Source organism: Anopheles arabiensis, chromosome 2 (genome assembly GCF_016920715.1).
Source record: "Anopheles arabiensis isolate DONGOLA chromosome 2, AaraD3, whole genome shotgun sequence".
In the NCBI taxonomy this organism is placed as follows: domain Eukaryota; kingdom Metazoa; phylum Arthropoda; class Insecta; order Diptera; family Culicidae; genus Anopheles; species Anopheles arabiensis.
In genome coordinates this window covers 58,605,125-58,627,266 of record NC_053517.1, presented here as the reverse complement: position 1 = coordinate 58,627,266, position 22,142 = coordinate 58,605,125, and the positions used below count along the sequence as shown (strand labels likewise).

Sequence of the window (22,142 nt, the reverse complement as noted above, 5' to 3'; positions counted from 1 at the left end):
TAATTACATTAAAACCGCTGCGTCGGCTTAAGCCGTACCGGCTTAATTAAAACGGGGAGATGTTGTGGACAGACCGCTGCCTCATCCTGAGGGCTCACTGTTGACAGCAGGGCTGTCATCCTGTGACGTCCTCAGTGAGGATCGCGGCGCGAGCAGGACCGGTCGTCCTCTCCCCGCATTGCGTGTGTGTATGCGTTATTATTTATTACGTGTTAAATGTATTACCATACCGAAGAGTAGAATAAATCACATATTCTGTTTGTGCCGTACAACCATCTACGACTCATTTGTGCGGATACAACACTATGTACCAAAAACTACAAAAGCGGACAATGGACCACCTTTTAATAGTGTGGAGCTACAAACTTGGTTGCAAGAGGTATGAGGTGTCAAGTTGATTCATTGTACGCCGCTGAACCCAACAGAAAATGGTCTGGTTGAGAGAAATAACAAATATGCAAGGCATAAACAAAATTGCAGCAATTGCAAAAATTGGAAAGCTTAATTGGAAAGAAGCTCTTGCCGATTATGTGGCAGCATATAATTCCTGGTCTCATCATGTGACGAAAATACCCCCGGTGGAACTTATGTTTGGTAGGGCGGTCAGGGGTTTATTGCCAAACATGAAGTTGAACTCAAGGCAGGCGCTGGATGATGAACTCAGGGATCGAGACAGAACAGCAAAGTTTGAGCGAAATGCAAGATAGGATGAGAGGCGCAGAGCTAAAGATACAAATATAAAAGTTAGTGATAAGGTACTTGTTATGCAGCAGAAAAGGGATAAGGCCGATACAGCCTATAAAAACAAATTTTATATAGTAACTAAAATGGAAGGAATTGGAAGAGCGACAATAAGGGATATGGAAAATGGTAAGGAGTATCAGCGCAGCGTTAAGCATTTAAAGAAATTTGTGGACAGAAGTGATGACCAGGAGAGTGAGATAGGTATTGAGAAGGAGAATACATCTCTGGAAGTTCCCGAAGGAATGGAACAGGTAGTAGAACGGAATTTATACCGAGAACTAGAAGTAGAGCGACCCGTGGAAAGGTCGATTCGGATGGCCGAAACAGATGTTAGGATTAGAGAAGCTAGGGAAATTAAGCGTCAATGGAGGTATCGAGACGGAAGTATGTGAAGGGTGTAGGTTAAGTTTATATCATAATATATTTGGGATGTGAAAACCTTTACATATTTTTTAGTAAAGGGAGAATGTGGGATCCTAGAGTAAGAAAGAGAAAGAATGCGATGTATGATGGTTGAAGGCAGTTGGAGTTGAGCAGCAAATAAAGAAGGTTGTGTTCTGGTAACGAACAAGGTGGTGTGCGTGTGTGTGTACTCAGTACTGGTAGGATATCACACTCACATACGCCTCTGAGACATGGACACTGTCCAAATCTGACGAAGCCCTCTTAGCCGCGTTCGAGAGGAAGATGCTCAGAAGGATACTTGGCCCCGTATGTGTGGAAGGACAATGGAGGAGCCGCTATAATGACGAGCTATACGAGATGTACGGCGACCTCACTGTCGTACAGCGTATCAAGCTCGCCAGGCTCCGGTGGGCTGGACATGTTGTACGCATGGAAACGGACGACCCAGCCCGTAAAGTCTTTTTAGGCCGTCCACAAGGACAGAGGAGGCGTGATAGGCCCAAATTGAGGTGGCAAGATGGCGTGGAGGCGTCCGCCATTAAGGCCGGGATAACGGAATGGCACCCAAGGAAACATTTTGGACCTAGCTTGAACAAAATCTGGGCTGTCTTGCTCTATCTTCTATACCGCACCTGCTTGCACTCATTCGCGAGCGTTAAAATATACTCTCCCGAATTCATGTTCTCGCGAATTGCCTGCTGCTGTAAGAATGTATGAGTGAATGTGTAGCGTTTTTCTCTGTGCTTCCTCTTCTCCCCCCTCGTTCGTACTCCCTTCTTCCATCGATCTGATGTGCGACTCCTGATTCGACCGCGCAATAACATTTGTAAGGTTCCGCCGCAATGAGATACTGTACGGAAATATACAGGGCATTTCCTTTAAGCATCCGTGGTCCACACGGAACGCCGATGAATCAAACATCACCGGCCAATGTCAAATTCTCGATATTGGCGGTGACTGGTGAATGTGTCCCTCCCCTCCCTCATAAACTTTAATTCACTTACTTCTCATCTCCTTCCCTTTCCCCTTCTCCCAGAACTCATACAAATGGAATTCTAGAGAGAAGTGGAGAAGAGGGGAGGAATCAGCTTTTAGCTCTCTCTCAAAAAATAAGTCCAAAATTGTCTGCCTTTGGGTACCAGTTTGGGTACTGAGATAGGGCCCCTCAGGTCCATAGTTTTACCCATTCATCGCGTTTTGGACGTTTGGGCAGACGAAGGCGCGAGATCGTGAGCGGTTTCGGACTCTCCTAAGGCAGGCCAAGACCGCAAAGCAGTTGTAGCGCCGGATAAGTAAGTAAGTAATGATATAATTTGCATCAAATACTTACAAAATCACCGCACACGCGAACACTTGCTGTTTACATTTTGGCTTCACTCTCATTTGACATGTCAAAAATTTGCAAGCCCCAAAATGAGGATCAAAAAGGAGGGTGGTAGGGTAGAGAAGGTGATCAAGGTGTATGGATATTAGGAGGTGAAGTGCTTCAGAGCAAGGTGTATGGATATTAGGAGGTGAAGTGCTTCAGAGCAAATTGACATTTCACGACTTGACATAACAATACTGTGGGCTCCGGTATTAAAATCGGGGAGGGCTGGAGGGGGGTATAGAAAATTGTATGCGATTTGACATAACAATACTCAATGATGGCGCCCGGAAAACGCGCTAACAATTCACCTCCTTAATAAACACACCTTGCTTCAGAGCAAATTGACATTTCACGACTTGACATAACAATACTGTGGGCTCCGGTATTAAAATCGGGGAGGGCTGGAGGGGGGTATAGAAAATTGTATGCGATTTGACATAACAATACTCAATGATGGCGCCCGGAAAACGCGCTAACAATTCACCTCCTTAATAAACACACCTTGAAGGTGATGAGATCGAAGCGGCACGAAATGGCCGTTGCAAAAACCGCATGCTCAGAACGCTAAGTCTCAGAAGAGGGAGATCGAGCTACGAATGTGACAGAGAGGAAATGAGTAAATGAGAGTATTTGAGTGCCATTGTTGGGAGGGTACTCTCCTGGTACCCACATTTAACAATAGTTTACACTACCAGTTCGAGAGTTGAAAAATATAGCCACAGAGTTTTGCATTAAAGTTTATTGTTGTAAAACAGATATCTTTTGCACAAATTTAATGCAAAATGCAAAAAGAACATTAAGGAAATTAAAAAAAGAGCATAAAATATTTCAAAGTATTTAAATATTTGCAAAAAACACATGGAGCTGTAAAATTTAGAGCAATCGCGTATCGAGTATCGCGTTCTGCGGATAATTGCCGTAATAGGTATTATTGCTGTTTGTTTATGTTTTCTTTGTAAAATGTGTTGACACATCCATGCAGAACGCAGCGAACAGATACCAGCTTGCGTCACGCAATGCGTTGCGATAAGATGCGTCAAAACAAGTACCAAGCCCTTACGAGGATTCGTCGGAAACGCAGAAACCGCGTAAGAAAGCGGTACTTGTTCCGACGCAATGCGTAGCGATTTTGCCAAAATGTATGGGATTTGACAGACGCATGCGTTAACGACGCACGACGCAGCGTCAAAGTAGAAAAATTTCTATTTCGACGCACGTCGTGATGCGTCTGTCAAAATGGTTTAACCATACCGGGTGAAAATCGATATTTTGTCACGTTAAATTGTTTTGAGCGCAATTGGACGTGTAATTGAACTACTAAATAATTTTATTAACAAAACAATATACAGGCGGTCCCCGAGATACACGGTTATTGGGGACCGAAAACGGCCGCAAAATACCGCGTATCTCGAATTTCCGCGTAAGTCGAATCTCGTGATTTCCAGCCAAAATATCACTATTTTTCGTGCAATTTTGCAAGCAGGGGGTGGTTTTAGCCACCAAATTAATTATTTGATATGTTTCTAATGAACTGAACAGTTTTAAACCTTTTTAAATGGTATTTTACATTCGATCAATACGGAAATTATTTGGTATTTCACAATGGATGTGTCAAATCAGTACAATTTTTGCTCAAAGAACTGTCAAATTTTGAAAACCGCGTATCTCCGAATCCGCGTACAAGAGGTACCGTGTATCTCGGGGACCGCCTGTAAATGTAGAGAAAGTAATTTCGTAATTGCTGCAAAACAGGTGTGTGTGGGTCAGTATGCAATACGCAATAAAAATGCGAAATCATGCTTTGCACTGTTTTGAGCAGAACTGGAAATGATTTTACAGTTGTAATTTAACATTATAATCATATCAGAATCTATAAATAAGAGGCATTATTGCTGTTTGTTGGTTTTTTTCTTTGTAAAATCTGTTGACATATCCATGCAGAACGCAGCGAACAGATACCAGCGTGCATCACGCAATGCGTTGCGATACGCTGCGTCGAAACAAGTACCAAGCCCTAAGAAATACTAAATAGGTACATAAATCAATTAGAATCATGCATTTTAGCATTATTATCATAACAATGGGTCACAACTGCACCAAATAGCTATTTGTTGACGCTTTTTCACGAACGTCAAATTTTGTCATTTTTTGTCAACTTTTTTTCCTGGCTGCTCCAGGTTACATAATTTTGACACAAGCTCAAAAAAGTGACAAAAGCTCACATTTTGAAAAATTTGTCAGCATTTTGTCACTCCCATAGCCTTCATGATTTTTATGCTTTATAATCAATAAGCGAAAGGCCATGGGAGCGGTGCGGCCACGAGAAAAGCTCTTTTTTGCAGTTGACAAGCAATTTTGACAAAGTTGAAAATTTGTTCAACATTTTTTCAGCTCCGTGGCCACGCGCTAAACTACACTCTTAATTTTTTTGCCGAATCTCGGTTAATTTTTGCCGAGATCTGCACAACTGAGATCTCGGCAAAGATCTCGGTTAAATTTCTGTTGCCGACATCTCGGTTAATGTCATTTTGTTTTGACGTTTACGTTTAACCGAGATTTTCGGTTAGAGAAAATCGAGATTTCGGCTAAATATAAAAACATTTTATTTTTATTGTAGTAATTTTATTTGCGTATCAAATGGGGTTTTTTGATGTGATGGAAAGCGTTGGGACAGGCGCCGATTCAACCGCCGGATGGGGTACAGCGTTTGGATGTGGTACCGGTACAGGAAAATGAGCCGGACAAGGAGCGGGCACTGGTACAGGCACGGTTCTGTAAAGCGGGCAGAGTGAAACAAGTCTGAGTGAACCCTTTTTAGATTTCATGTGATCGAGTGTTGATACTTACCTCGTGTAGGTGACCGGAAATGAATCCTGGAAGTTTGAACGGTCTGGCAAAGGTTGAGCCAACCGGATTAGCTTCCACATCTGATCCTTGAATAGGTCGTGAAATATTTTTAAGTGTGTATAACATGAAATATACAGGTTCAAGACGTATAAAACTATTGCGTGTACGTAATGAATGTGTATGCACTGTATGTGTTTTGGCATGGACGTTTGTTTACATTTTTCAGTATTATTGATTATTATTGATGTGAATAACTAGTAAATTATTTGTTAAATCTTTCCCCTGCTGATGAATATTCATTTAAACTATGATATCGAGATAAAAAGATTTTTGGATGATTTTAATACTATAACGATTATGAAAAATTAAGTTGAGATTGTTCCTACAAAACACCACACATTTAGTTTGACAGATAAAATCGGATACGGCGTCCGACGAAATCATTTTTTTTTATTCCGTCGTACACGAAATCGCACGTCCGACGTTATCTGTCAAATTCCATATAAAAATTTGACAGGCTTTCGATAAAATCGCATCCGATGGAGCACAGACATGGGCCTAAGGGCGGTGGCAACGCTTTTTCGCATGCGATTTTATCGGACGGCCTGTCAAATTTTTATATGGATTTACGATAACGTCGGACGACGAAATCGCACGTCCGACGTTATCTGTCAAATCCCATATAAATCTCATCCGATCAGCGTTGCCACCGCCCTAAGACATCGAACAGCTGACAAAGTACAGTATTTATCCGATAAACGCTATCGTACGGGACCGAGCACAATAGCGTATCTCGAGTTTTCGCGTATAGCGGATTCTTATGGAAAAATAGTTTACACTACCAGTTCGAGGGTTCAAATATCACCGACAAACCGACGTGACACTTCGAACAAAATGAGCTTCAAAAGTTGTCTCCTTATTTCAAATGAAAATACGTTAAACACTAGCGCCATCTCTATAATGATTCGCTTGCTACACTGACACAGAGAAGAAACTGCTAAACCGACTTTTTGTTTTTCTTCGCAAATTCCAGTGCGTATTGTTTTATGTACTTCTCACATCTTTTGCATTGATTTGAAAACTTATAAAATGATTTTCCTGTGTTTTTTGTCCAATTATTCTCACAAAATCTTGCCTCACACTTCCTTCACCATTTGTATTTAGAAAAGTTGTTTACATCGAATCAGCAGTGAACAGAGCTTACTTTGACAGAAGTGTTCGCCTCACCGGTAAATGACAGTACTTTCGTGTGGGACACTTTTGTAACGCCAGTGTCACGTCGGTTTGTCGGTGGAAATATATCGCCACAGAGTTTTGTATTAAAGTTTTTTGATGTTAAACAGGTATCTCTTGCTCAAATTTAATGCAAAATGTTTTACGAACATTAAAGAAATTCAAAAAGAGCATAAAATATTTCAACGAATTAAAATGTATTTGCAAAAAACACATGGAGCTGTCAAATTCAGAGTAATCGCGTACTGCGAATTCGCGTATATCGAGTATCGCGTACTGCGGATAATTGCTTTACTGCGAATGCGCGTACATCGAGTATCGCGTACTGCGGATAATTGCTGTACATTTCGAACAGAGTCGTATCTGTTTCTCTCGTTCGATTGGTCCCAGAGCGCCGCCTAAGGCTGCGCTCTGGCACCAATCGAACACGACATCCGACTCGAACAAACCCATATAATCCAAGGTGTATGGATATTAGGAGGTGAAGTGCTTCAGAGCAAATTGAAATTTCACGACTTGACATAACAATACTGTGGGCTCCGGTATTAAAATCGGGGAGGGCTGGAGGGGGGTATAGAAAATTGTATGCGATTTGACATAACAATACTCAATGATGGCGCCCGGAAAACGCGCTAACAATTCACCTCCTTAATAAACACACCTTGATATAATCATATGGAGGTGCACTGTCAGACACAAGCAAACAAACAAAACAAACATGTCAAATCCCATACATTTTTCATGTTCGATGTCGTGTTCGATTGGTGCTAGAGCGCCGGGTAATCTACAAAAGCGTCTTTTGTATACCTGATGATCTTAATGTATCGTAAATCATCCAGCTGTTATCTTAGTGAACCTTGATATGGTTTATGGAATGGTATGACAGACCCGCCTGACGAATTCTTGATTGCATCGAGATTTGCAAATAGTTGTTGTTGAAGCTGGTTTTATGTGTAATATAATAACTGTATTTTGATTTCGTTAGGCGAGTGATACTTGATTTGGAGAATTAATTTCTTTAAATTAAACGTGCATCCGACGATGCACCAAGGCAGCTTAGAACGGTGACGATTGGCTGAGAAAAGAAAAGGAAGAAGAAAGGATGCCACTTCAATTAGCAACGCGTATCTTAATCAAAGGGTGGAACTGAGCCATAGTAGTTCAATGAAAAGAACTGTGTTTATCCTGTTGACTGAATCGTTGCAAAGTGACAATAAGCTTTATTTTTGTGTAAAATTTTACACACTTTTAACTGCCTAAAATTTACATAGCTAAGTTGTCTTAGTTTAAGCGTGTCAAATCAAAAAAAGGACAAAGGCTTTTCCTAGACGGTACTAAGGAAAAATGCTGAAAGGTAATACAAATTTATCAAACACCACCAAGTGCCTTACGCACCGCATTCAGTAACATCTTTACGTTGTTCTTCCCTAACTCATCTTAACAGTAATGTAATTCGCGAACACGCTAAATATTTACACATTTAATAAGGTTGCTTTGCAACCAATGGTTGAATTCCGCCATTCGATTGCAAATATTAAGTGCCGTTTCCAATTTTATTTTATTCTTAAAATAATGGTCATTTTCCACGAGGATATTAATGCACTTTTTTTTTACAAGTTTACTCACAAATAGTACCGTAATAACATGTTCTCTAATATTAATTGTTCAATTGTCTAATACGTTATGCCGTTTCGTTATTACAGGTCGACGGACGCGCAATGCTGAAAAAAAAAATGCTAATCTTGTTCATGATGACACAGCCAGTCCAAAGCGCAAAGATATTAAATACACACATGAAGATAGTAACAATCCTGTCGCAAATATTGAACAGCGAAATAATACCTCGGTTTGTGACGAGCCTATGAAGCTTCGTGGCGGCCGTGTGAAGATGGCGGACATATCTAAATATTTGGAAAAAAAATGATTCTAACATTACCGAAAAATCTATAACACTGGTACAATCAAAGGGCAACTTAGATATAACAGATGAAAACGTTTGTGAAATTGTTGAGGCTCAACTTTTGGAAGCAAGCATTAGTTTTTCAGATGCTACACTAACAAGAAACAATTTTGCAGATCCAAAAAAATCGAAAAATAACAATATTTTTCTTCAGGAGCCAGTCCTACACTTAAACTTCGCCAAAATATCAAACCCTTCATCTCGAACTTTAAGTATGGTGCAAAATTCTATTTTAACACAACAAGATGTAAAAACTGGTCTCTTCACAACACCATCGCAACCAAAGATAAATTCATTCTGGAAAGAAGTTACTCTGACCAGGAACATCAAAGGCACAAATGATGAGAAAGAACGATCATCAATGAGCAATAATGAACAACATATATTAGATCTGTCTAAACCAACACAAGTAACCCAAATTGATTCTACTACTACTGCGGAAAATGTATCGACCGATGACGATAATTCTTGCGATAGCGGTGATAGCGGCGTTGTTATTCTGTCAGGAACTAACGGAACCATTACTATGTCCCTCACAAATAATCAAGCAAATTTGTCAGCATGTGCCGAGCAGATAGGTGAGGCTGAGAATCGAAAGAAACCGGCCACCCCGCATCGTATTCTTTGTCCTTCACCTACAAAAAATGCTATCATATACCTTCAAAGCCCGCCTGGACTTCTCAATAATTCTTCGTCAGGAAAAAGCCGTAACAAACGACAGGCTGGCAACAATAAAACTCGTAAAAGGTATTTGGAAATATGTTTTAAACTTGTTCTGATAAATAATCCTGAAACTTTTTTCCATCTAAAGACTTATTAGTAAGGATGCAGAAAATGGTGTTGCAGCTACAGAAGAAATTGAAGAAATGAAACCTGAACAATTATATGATGCTGCGAATGCTGCTCGTGATTCAGCTGTTCCGATCGAGCTGAATAAAAATATTGTCCATCAAAACCGGAAAATAGTTGTTGGATCAGCAAATTTTAAACCTGGATGTAACAAAAAAATTACAGAATATTATCCAATCAGGCGAAGTGTACGTAAAACAAAGAAAGAAGTACAAGTTGAACGAGATCGTGATATTGAACGAGCCATTAAGGAAGGGCGTGAAGATGGACTCAAGGTAAAGTTGTAGTTGTTCATGTAATATTTATTTCTTTCTTTACAGCGTTTTTCAGTGGTTCTCATTTTTTTCACTTTTTTGCACTTTCGTGGAATCCGATAGGAATTTCCAAAGTGTCTGTTTAAAAAGGATACCGTAGAGTCCAATTAAAGAAATTGTCACAAAATTATCCTGAAATCCACAAACTCCTGAAACCCCCTGTAATCATATAACTTCAATGGACAATAGTGTCAGCTATACATTAGGTAACTTTCCACTGAACTATTTTTTATGGCGGATCGGACCCTTCCATCGTCTAAAAACGATTCGCGAACGTGTTTGCGTTTTCATGACACGATTCTTCTATCGATTCGAAAATGACACTTCCATAAACGTACGCATATTATCATTAACATTTGTTTTTACCGTATGGAAATCACTAAAAACGTAAAAACGAATGTTTTCCATGCACAGCGATCCCAAAAATATGTTAAAGTACTAAAATATTACAGTATTACAATTGTACTTGTAGTAGTACAGTTTTCTTTGCAGCTGTCAAAAGATTACAAGCAAAAATTCGTGCCATACAGCCCATAGCGAATGGCAAAAAATGCACGATAAAGATTTGCAAAACTCTGCTCGATTTTCCGTTGGCATGAGAGACGGTGGTTCGAACAGGTGTTTTAAAACAGAAATTGTTTTCAAGCTTACAAATGAGAAAATAAGTATGCAAAATCTGACTTACGTCTGGTAGAATAAATCCTTCCTCGTTAAATAAGAATTAGAAGCTATCCATTGCTGGATGACTACTAAAAATATTTGCTTGTAATCTTTTGACAGGCCGAGAGAAAAATCGTGTTTAATCGTATCTAAACAATAATTTTCAATTCCTTCCAAGGCCTAAGTGTTCTAACGGACGAATATAGTGCATTTCTTTAAAACAAGAATCCGTATTATACGAAATATTTTGAAGGATACGATATTTGTATCCTACAAAGCTTCGTGGTCTGCGATCACAAAAAGATTGGCGAATAAAGATTGTTGTACGGCTGATTGATCTCAATCTTTTGCTTTCGATGTCAATATTTTTCATGGCTTACTAATGCATGCATCAATATTCCTTTTTCATAAGTTACGTTTTTACAAGCCTCTTCTTTGTTCGCGAATATCTTCCTTTCTAGAAACAAGTGCAAAAAAAAGATTCGCCTATATTTTTGGGTCTACACACCACGAATCTTTATTGAATACAATTATAGTCATTTAAACAATTTTATTGCAATGGTCAATTATCGTAATTTGGATTGCTCGAATTGATTCACAACGCTGCTAGACTTCCCCTACCGCTGTGAAAAAGGTTGTTTGACATACATTTTGTAGCAGAATGTGCCTTGAGAAAACACGGCTAATGGCAAACGTTATATTTATTTATTAATTTATTAATTTTTTTTATTAACATTATTTTTGAAAACCCCTGTGAAACTCGCATATTAAATTTAACGCTGACCCTAACATTAACTTTTAAGCTATCGAATGTTTGATTATATTGTTCGTTCTATTGCAACTTAGTGTAGGAAGCTGTGCGTTGCTACCATTATACTCGCTAATAATAAGATACTAAATAATAAATAAATAATAAATCCCATATAAAGTAATATACTATTTATGCGTATGTAAACACCTAACACTATCACGTTTATATATTCATGTAGATCGAATATTTTGAAGGAAAGGGTCGAGGCATCGTTACAACGAGGAGCTTTGCGAAAGGAGAATTTGTAGTAGAATATATTGGCGACCTTATAAGTGTTGCCGAAGCAAAACAACGAGAACAAGTTTATTCTAAGGATGATAGTACAGGATGCTACATGTACTACTTCAGGCACAAGAACGTACAGCACTGGTGAGAAACTGATGAGTATGTTGATATTCATTTTTTTATTTTCATTAAAAAAATCTTACTCTCGTTGCAGTATTGATGCGACAGCAGAAAGTGGAAAGCTCGGACGGTTAGTAAACCATTCCCGGAATGGAAATTTGGTTACCAAAACCGTGCCTATCAATAATCGGCCGCACCTTGTTTTAATTGCCAAAGAAGATATTGAAAAGGGTGTAGAAGTGACATACGATTATGGTGACCGTTCAAAAGAAGCATTACTTCATTATCCATGGTTAGCATTATAATTTAAATAAGATAGTAAAATGTAACTTATTTGTCCTCTTTTGTGCGTCTATATAAAACTGTTCGTGCTGTGGGTTCCCATAGTACTAAGAAATATTAGAAATGTCAACCTCGGTATTACAGAGATAGGAGGAAGCATTGATTATCATTGATTATCTGCCATCTTGTTTTAAAATATAAGTCTATCCATATTTCAACAAAAATATAACAAAAAAAATCTTCAATCAAATTTGAACATAAATGACATGACATGTTCATAGGTGTTGTGTTTTGCTGGAATGATGATAGTAGGCTCAACTTGTTTATTGCAATTATTTATATATTGCATTACATTCAATATTACATATATTGAATATTTTTGTAGAATAATGAAAGTATAAGTAGTAATATATATATATATATATATATATATATATATATATATATATATATATATATATATATATATATATATATATTCTAAGCATCATGTAACTAATATGTTTCTCGCTCTACCCAATGCCTTGGGCCAACGATGATTAAATTGTATTGATTTCAGCTGTGCGCGTGTGTTTCAGCGTTCTGCGAGGCAATACAATTTAATCATCGTTGGCCCAAGGCATTGGATAGAGCGAGAAACACAATTCTTTGCTAGTGTGGATGGCCGCTGCGCTTGACCACCATCGAAAACCCGTTACACAACCACAAGCATACAACACATCCTGGCAAAAATTTAAAGGCCCGAAACACAATTTCAGCACAGCGGTCCGTAGCCAGACAAATTATCAGGAAAAATCGGCTGAGAGCGTTTCTACATACACCGAGAATGCAGCTGAGAGATGGCTGTGAGAGAATCAGGGTGGCCACTCAACCGGGAAAACCGGGAATTAGCCGGGAATTTTATTTTTCCGGGAAAAACCGGGAAAACCCGGAAAATTCTCCAAAAAAGACGGGAAATTATCACAAACTTTTGCTATCACTGTTTACCATCGTACTAAGTGCATTTTCAATTAATGTTGAAATATGTTTTGTATATTGTTCCCAACTTACCACAGGCCAGCAACATCACACCTATGTGTAAGGACAACATTTTCCGTTTCTCACATATGGTATTATATAATACCATATGTGCAATATATGTACTATACTTTTCATTCGCACTGGTGCAATACTTACGTTCACCGATATTGGCTCTTGCATATTTCGGGTGTGGTGTGCCTATTCGTTCTACCTTGCACTCATCTTTTGTTATTCAACTCTCGTGAAGTTGCGGTCATGTCGAATTTAACGGTGGATTTAGTGGGCGATCCCAATTTTTGAACATAACTGATAATTTTTGTCCTTTTAAGCAATTTTAAGGTTACCCAATCACACATCGCCTGTACATTGGCATTTTGCATTTTGGTTTCGGGCCTCTACCTTCATTTCTCCCGGGTGACTGGGTTCCCACACTGGCACTGATGGTTGAGGTGGCGTCGCTTCTGCAGTCCTATCGTTGTTCCTTTGTTTTGTTATCACATAAAGTACACTTCTCGTAAAACATATTCAAGAAAGTGTCCCAAAATTAAGAAACCCACTGAAATCTCCTGTATCTATTCGTGAGGTCTATCTTCAGCGACGTGCGGGTAACAGCAAAATGAATGGCTGCTATTTAACAGGTATGCTTTTCGCAGATTTGTATGCTTTTTTCAGTGGTTGGTTGGTCCATGACTTCCGGTTTACCTTTTTTAAGGTTGTGTGATGACATTTGTTAATCAACAATTGATAGCAGATGAAAAATATCTATGCCACGGGGTCTTTACACGTTATTGTCATGATGGTAAACCACCAAAAAGCAATGTTTGTAAAGCTGTTTTTTTCATTGTTTCATCAGTATTTTGCTCATATAAAACTTCCGAAAATATACAGAAATTCATATTTAAATAGCTTAAGATCCATAGTAGCCAAATTAGATCCACAAACGAGTGCACGATTGAAATTTTGTTTGTACAAATTTGATAGAAATTATGCCAAAATGGTTCTCAAATGTGTTGTCACACCTCTAGATTGGATATTAAATAGTTGAATAATTCACTAATAACTTTTATGCAGTTTTTATGACAAGTTTCCAACTTTACCGTAATGCCCGTGTTTACTTACCATCCTCTAGATAAAGATTTTTGAAAACGTATGATATAACAATTTGGAAATAAAGTATCGATAAAACCGGCACACGAAGCATAGTGAACCGGGAAAACTCCAAAAATTCCGCGAAAAACCGGGAAAAAACCGGGAATTTAAAATCCTGATTCGAGTGGCCACCCTGGAGAATTGACAACCGGTTTCTCACGCTGGTGTGTGTAGAAGCTCTGAAAAGCGCCGAGATGAGACTTTTAAAATGATGTTGAAAAAATCAATTTTAATCGCTGAAATGAAGTCAAAAAAGTTTCTTTTACTTTTTAATAATATATCTACGATTATTAGACAGCAAAAATGCAAACTATAATTGATCGATTGCTATAAACTGCCAATTCAATTTTTTCTCAGCTCCATCGTTCTTTGCATGCCGAGGAGATTTCTCTCGCCGAAAATGCTGTCAGTCGCTGTCAAAGCATGCTGTCAGTTATTTTTCTCAGCTGCTTTCTCGGTGTATGTAGAAATACTCTGACACCAAGAACGCGTCTCTTTAAAACAACTATGAACTGTGAAAGTCGTAGGTAAACGACGCTCCAGTGGGTTGAGGTTTCTCTTGAATTTGGCTGAGATGAAACGTGTCTGTGTTGTACTCGGAGTCACTGCTTTGTGATTGTGCAATGAAACAGACAGCTGGTTTCACGCTAAAACTGCTATTCGCGTCGCAGGCTTGCCATAGCAGGGCATGTTTTAATGCAAAAACTACAATTTTCACTCGAAGCCCTAGTCAAATTTTGTAATTAACTAAAGCGAAGGGGACATAGGACAGTGCGGGAGGGAGGGGGGGGGGGGGGGCGATGGGCATGTTGTGGTATGAATGTGTGCAAGCGATTTATGGATCTTTGGCTACCAGAATAAACGGTAGACCATTTTTATATTTTGAGATTGCCAAGATTTATTTAACTTTGTCGAATGGTTTACAAAATTGGATGTGTCTTTGAGAAGAGAATAAAGGGAAAACAGAGCGCGTGTAGTGTTCGCTGGGTTTTTATAAACGATGAGACGGAAGTGTATTGCGCGGCCTCGTGGCTTATGTCACGTTGACATGTTTGGTTAATCCGTGCGCGGTGTATGTCAGGTTGACGTTTCTTGGATAATCCGTGTGCGGTGTGTACAACCGGAGGTCAGCTCCGAACAGTGGTAGGGCCACACCGTGGTCGCCACAGTACTCCCCCATCAGACTGGTGTTACCGGAAACGAAACGGGATAATGACGCGACGCTGTGAACGAGTGACACCGGTCGATAAATCGTTCGGAGATGACGATGTATCTGGTGGTGGTGGGGCAGGTGGTGGCGGCGTTGGCTGCGACACTGGTGTCGGCTCTTGTAGCGAATAGCAGGGCTTCAGGCGGTCGATGGAGATGTTGGTCGATCTACCGTTAATTTGGATCTGGAACGACTTACCGGAACGCTGTAACACCTCGTAGGGCCCTTGATATGGTGGCGTAAGGGCGGGGCGTACGGTGTCGTTGCGGACGAAAACGTGGCTGCATGTCCTCAGATCCGCATGGACAAAGGAAGCTCGTTTGTCGTGCCAAGCGGTCTGCGTTGGTCGAATGTTGTCCATAGCCTTTCTAAGCGTTTGCTTGAACTCGGCCGGTTTTTTCAGCGTGCTGCCGTAAACGAGTTCTGCTGGGGAAGCTTTGATGTCTTTGAATGCCGTCCGCAATCCGAGCAGGATGATAGGCAGGTGATCGGGCCAATGGGTAGAATCTCTGCTACAGATGGCTGCTTTCAGGGTGCGATGCCAGCGTTCGATCAGACCATTGGCCTGAGGATGGTAAGCTGTCGTTCGCAGGTGTTTGGTGCCCAGCGCTCGGGTGAGCTCGGCGAAATGGGTCGACTCAAACTGCCTGCCTTGGTCGGTAGTGATGAAAGCCGTGACGCCGAAGCGGGCTATCCAGCCGTTAAGCAGAGCTGACGCTACCGTTGGCGCTGCGATGTCGGTGATGGGAATGGCCTCCGGCCAGCGGGTGAAACGGTCGATGATGGTAAGGCAATAGCGGTAACCATTGCTTATCGGGAACGGCCCAACGATGTCCAGATTGATGTGGGCGAATCTGGTGTCTGGTGACGGGTATCGTACGAGTGGGCTGTGTGTGTGACGATGGACCTTCGTTGTTTGGCTAAGCAGCTTCGGACGAATTCTCTGGTGTCTCGGCGAATGTTCAACCAGATGAATCTCTCGGTCATCAGTCGAATGGTGGTTCTCGCGCTGGGATGGCTCATGCTGTGGACGGCACGAAGTAGTTGTTGTCGGAAAGGTCTCGTGACGTACGGGCGCATGATGCTGGTAGGACAGTCGCAAAACAGTGTCTTGCTGCTGCCAGGAATTGGGACGCGTTGAAGGACCAGGTCCGTCCTGATTTTACCGCTGAGGATGTCAGTCAGTTCGCGATCGTGGGACTGGTCTTCAGCCAATTCGTTGAAGTCGATAGTCGAAGAGGACTGGATTGTTTCGATACGGGACAGTAGGTCGGCGGTGACGTTCTCCTGCCCTTCCACGTGACGGATGTCGGTGGTGAACTGTCCGATGAAGTCGAGGTGTCGTGCTTGCCTTGGAGATGCTTTGTCCAGCGACTGTTGGAACGCATAAACCAGTGGTTTATGATCCGTATAGATGTAGAACGAGCGTCCTTCCAGGTGGTGACGAAAGTGTGGAACTGCGAGGTACACTGCGGTCAACTCGCGGTCGTAAGTGGAGTATCTACGTTGCGCGTTGTCGAATTTCTTGGAGAAGAATCCAAGCGGTTGCATCTGCCCATCGACGACCTAGTGTAGTGCGGCGCCGGCGGCGAAATCAGAAGTGTCACACCAGAGAGATAGCTCCGCCGATTGCACAGGGTGCGCAAGCAAGGCGGCTTGGGCAAGTTGCTGTTTGCTGTCTTCGAAGGCTGCGTCGGTAGCGGGCGTCCAGGAAAGCGGTGTTTTGTCGCGCCGCTTATTGCCGGGTATCATGTCCAATAGTGGCGCTTGTGCTCGTAGGGCATGAGGGATGAAGCGTCGGTAGAAGTTCGTCATGGCCAAAAACCTCTTCAGCTCCATGACGGTGGTCGGTTTCGGGTACTGACGAATAGCTTCCACCTTATCTTCTAGTGGTCGGATGCCTTCGGCAGTGACGCGGTGTCCTAAAAAAGAGATGGTCTTGGTGTTCCTTCGGTGTCCTTGAAGCGACTATGATGTCATCGATGTACGGGAATACGAAGTCGAGACCGCGTAGGACGTTGTGGATCAGTCTCTGGATCGTTTGGGCCGCGTTTCGCAGCCCGAAAGGCATAGTGGTGTATTCGAAGAGTCCGAAGGGAGTGATGATCGCCGTCTTGGGGATGTCGTCCGGATGGATGGCGATTTGATGGTACGCCTTCTGTAAGTCCACCTTCGAGAAGATGGTCTTCCCTTCCAGCTGCATGGTGAAATCGTGCAGATATGGCAACGGATACCGGTCGGGGTTGGTGCGTGCATTGAGAGCGCGGTAATCGCCGCAGGGACGCCAGGTACCATCCGCTTTACGCACCATGTGCAGCGGACTGGCCCAGCTGCTGCTAGACGGTCGGCAAATCCCGAGTTGTACAAGGGACTCAAATTCTGCTTTGGCTGCTGCATATTTGTCCGGTGGTAGACGCCGTGAGCGGGCGAACGTTGGCGGGCCCGTGGTCTCAATGCGGTGTACTACTTCAGACGCATTTCTCGTTCGAGGTGAGTTCGTAATGAGATCGGGGAACTCATTTAGCAGGTCAGCTACGGGTGAAGACGCGTCACATACCTTGACGGTGGACTGTCGGGTTGTGTCCGGCTGACCGGCTACGCGAAGGTTAGATTGCACGTCAACTAAACAGCGATGGCGTGGATCTACAAGTAAATGGTAATGGCGCAGAAAGTCAGCTCCTATGATAGCAGAGCTTACGTCCGCGATAACGAAATTCCACAAAAAAGGACGGCGTAAACTAAGATCAATTGTACGGAGGGACTCACCATATACCACAATCGGCGAACCGTTGGCTGCATATAGTCGCATAGTAGACGGCTTCGTGGGAATGTAGTTAGCTGACTTCGGAATGACGGAAACATCAGCGCCAGTGTCGATTAGGTAGCGGTGTTGTGTTTTGCGGTCGAAGATCACCATCCGGTTGCTGACAGGTGAGATGGTGTTCACTTGCAATCCGATGTTCCCGGCGCATCCTCATGCTGATGACGGCGGTTGACCCGAGCTCGGGGACACGGGGGCTGGATACGAGCAAGACTGTCGGCAGGATCGTGCTGTTCTTCCAAAACGGCGGTGGTAGTAGCACTGTCCATCGGTGGCGTCAGTGACACGACGTGGCGGTGTCGGTGGCTGTGAACGAGGGTGAGTCCGGAAGCGGTCGCTTTGGCGGCACTGTCGTATGAACTCGTTGAGCTGGCGGCTAAGGTCGTCCACTTTCCGCGTCATTTGTGCTTCGAAATCGGTCGTCGTGCGTACCTCGGCCATGGTGTTGCAAGCGCTGGTCGTGGCGAGAGGTGAAATGCATTCCATTATAGCGTCGGCGACGGCGGTCTTGTCTGCTGTCGCTCCTTGTGCGGCGATCACGGCCGACTGCACGTGTGGAGGTAGCTTCCCGATCCAGAGGTCCACCAGGAGCGATTCGATAATCGTATCGCCAGCGGCACGACGCATCTCCGCAAGTAGCTGGGACCGTTTTCGGTCTCCTAATTCGGTCGCGTACAATAACCGATTTAGTCGCATGCGTTGAGATTCGCTGTAATGTGCGAGGATGGTTTTTTTTACGAAATCGTATCGGTCATTCGCAGGCACGTTTGCTAGTAGTGGTTGTAGCTCCGAGAACAAACGAAGAGATATCTGAGCCATCACTATATGGAAACGTCGGTTGTCCATTTTCGCGGTGATACCGGACGCTGCGAACCAATGTTCTAAAGCACTGAAAAACGACGGTAGGATGTTGGTGTCCATCTCAGGTACATTCAGTCGTATGGCGTGGCATGTGTCCACTTGGCGCTCTGCGGTGGGCTCCATCGTAGGTGCTGCTGCAGCCGCGTCGTTAACATCAGCCGGTCTCATCTCAGCCGCCCCTGGGACGAGCGGTAATGCTAGGGAATCGCGCTGCAGGTCGGAGCTGTGTTGCATCATCTTTTTCGCCACGTGTAAAATCGTGGTTTCGCTGCACGGTGCTTTGAAAACCCGAAATGCCGCTGTAGGGTTCCGAAGACAATGGCGCTGTCTGCTCGTACACAATGGCGCGCTGAACTGATTGACACAAAATGGTGCGCAGTACCGACACGAATAAAATGGTGTGTCGCGAATGACGATGTCACTAGCACTGGCCGGATTGACGGCGTATTTGGGCTTACCGGAATGACGGCGTAATTGGTTCGAGCCAGATCGTTGGTACGGGTCGCTGGTCTCACAGGCGTAGACAGCTGAGGGCACGTGCCGGATCGACGACGAAGGCTGCTGGCTGTGTGGGCTGGAACGTTGGCGCGGTGCGCGGGGTCGTACGCTGAAGCGTCGGCGTTGGCTGCTAACTACACGGGCCGGATCGTCGGCGTAATCTGTCGGTCGCGCGGGCCGGATCGTCGGCGAAAGCTGCTAGCAACACGGGCCTAACGTCAGTGTGCTTCGTAGATCGCAAGAGCCGGAACATCGGCGTAGTGTGCTGGTTGCACGAACCGGATCGTTGGCGATGTTTCGATACACGGGCCGGAACATCGGCGGAGTGTGCAAGTTACACAAGCCGGATCGTCGGCGTGTTTCGGTGGTTACACGGGCCGGAACATCGGCGGAGTGTGCAGGATGCACAAGCCGGATCGTCGGCGGTGTTCGCAGGTTACACGAGCCGGAACATCGGCGGAGTGTGCAGGTTGCACAAGCCGGATCGTCGGCGAGGTTAGCTTGTTACACGGGCCGGAACATCTGATCTGATGAAATGTGGTGGCTGATGCTTTGTCTAGAATAAGACCAAATTTTGCATCTAATGAAATAAATTGTTTCAAAATCAAATTCTGTTAGAACTAGATTCCATCGGACTATCTTTTGATTTAAACTTGATGAAGCATAAATCAATGGGCGATGGTCAGTAACCAACTTAAACTTCCGACCGTATAAATATTGTCGAAACTGTTTTACTGACAGCTCAGAAGGTCCTTCTGTTTCTACAAATTCTTCTTCGTGCAGATGAAGCTCATTGAAGTTAGTTTCTTGATCCATATTATTATTATTTTTTACTGCAACTAGTGCGCTTGTTCCATCACTACTGTAAATTCCTGGCAGAATGGAATATGGTCCACAACCTGTTTCTTCACCAACAACAAGATCGTTTTTACTTTTTGTTTCAATTTTGATGAAACGTACTTCGTCGGTATTGTTAATAGTCTGATAGTCTGGATATTTCTTTTTAAGTTGATATTCTTTCTTTCCAATCTTAAGCATGTTTTTCCCTATGTCAAAATACGCATCAAGGTCTCGAAGTGTTTCAAAGCATATCAATCCATCAAAATAATCGTGAAAATGAAAAATGTAAAATTTAATTTTCTTGTTAATGTTAAAGATGTCGAGCAGCAATGATTTTTTAATTGCATGTTTTCCATTAATGTTACTAACAAAAATGCCATTTTCGTCTAAACAATTTTCAAAATTTGCGTTTTTGGGTATTATGTAATTTTTGTTCGACCCTGTATCCACCAAGAATTTAAGGCTTCCTTCGCTTGAGATTATTTCCAGATAAGGAATGAAATCATTTTTTCTAATATTTGGAATTTTTCGATTAGAAATATTTGACCATTTTAATTCGCCTACCTCATTTGAGTTATGTTCTGTACCAGCTCATGGCTATTGACCTGCATTTTTGATAACATTGTTCTCATGGTTACATCGTCATCTCTCTTACTCATCGGTTTAAATTTATCTGATCGTGTACGGTCGTAGTTTGAGACAGGTTTGTTACCGCGTATTGCATTTTTCTGTGTTTGTGATGTGCTGGTGTAATTCGTACTCTTTCTATACGCCGCGTTCGTGTACTCTTTTACCTCTGAAAAAGCCTCATCCAAATTTATCGGTTTACAGCTTCTAACATGCGACGCTCGTGAACCATCTAGTCCATCGACAAAACGCGTTAGTGTTAGTAAGCTAATGAACTTATTCATTGCCTGGCTGGGATCTTTATAGTCTTCCGTATTTGAAGTTACAGATTTTATGCGTGTATCGAGTTTTTTTAGGGTATGATAAAACTCCGTTAGCGTTTTATTCCCTTGTTGTTCGTAAAAAAGTGATTGAACATATGACGTGAGATCTCGTTTTTCACCGAAGCAATTCTGTAACGTTTCTTTTATCTCTGGCCACGTGTTAAAGTTCCCTGCAGCTATCAAAGCTTCTCTCGCTTCTCCTAATATTTTGCTCTTCACTGCTCGAACAATAAGTTCGTACGTTTGTGTGCCCTTATAGGTGTCAAATAGATTAAGCGTTGCTTCGGTATCTTCTATCCAAGCTTGTGTCTCGTTTTTGTTACCATTAAATATTGGTAAATTTGTTATAGGATCTGGCGTTTTAAAGGAAAGCATTCGATCGTCTTCTACAACTGCCCTCATCTTATTCATTTCTTCGACTAGGCTATTCTGTGTATCGGTTTTATTAATTATTTTCTTGATTCATCGTGTGTGGTGGATTTTGCACTTTTTATGTCACTCGTGTCACTCTACTTACACGCTTTGTTTGTGCTTGTAGTTGTCTGTAGATGTAGTCTCTTCTCTTTTGTGCGTAGGTGGTACGCTGTCTCTCAGCAAATTCCGTACTTGTACGCACTCCGCTCTCGAGCAATTTGTGTCCTTCGCTTTGATTCTCTCCGCAACTCAGCTGATATGCTCTCAGGGATGGATAAACCGGGATGAGAAAGGATGCTTGTTCGCTTTACGACTGCGCCAGTTAAGAAGATAAACGGTATGCGTCCGTCTGCTTCGAGTGCTCAACTCCGAATGCTCTATATTTCTCTTCAATCTAATCCTTATCCTAGTATAATCATGTTCTTAACACTATCGTTTACAAATGTGTGCGTAACGTATATATATATATATATGTATATATATATATATATATATATATATATATGGGTCGTATATATATATATATATATATATATGGGTCGTATATATATATATATATA

At 42.3% G+C, this 22,142-nt stretch overlaps 2 protein-coding genes across 2 annotated transcripts; one reads left to right on the top strand and one right to left on the bottom strand.

The window, feature by feature from the left end:
• The first annotated feature begins 8,919 nt into the window (after positions 1–8,919).
• On the top strand, positions 8,920–11,364 carry LOC120908677 (histone-lysine N-methyltransferase PR-Set7-like). The gene is made up of 3 exons (XM_040319936.1): positions 8,920–9,305; positions 9,370–9,682; positions 9,785–11,364. The coding sequence occupies exons 1-3, from the start codon at positions 8,920–8,922 to the stop codon at positions 9,830–9,832; spliced, it is 747 nt and encodes a 248-aa protein (XP_040175870.1). The 3' UTR covers positions 9,833–11,364.
• A 6,808-nt stretch (positions 11,365–18,172) lies between these two features.
• LOC120908671 lies at positions 18,173–19,117 on the bottom strand. The gene has a single exon (XM_040319910.1). It carries the CDS (start codon positions 19,115–19,117, stop codon positions 18,173–18,175), a length of 945 nt encoding a protein of 314 aa, XP_040175844.1.
• Positions 19,118–22,142: the final 3,025 nt, after the last annotated feature.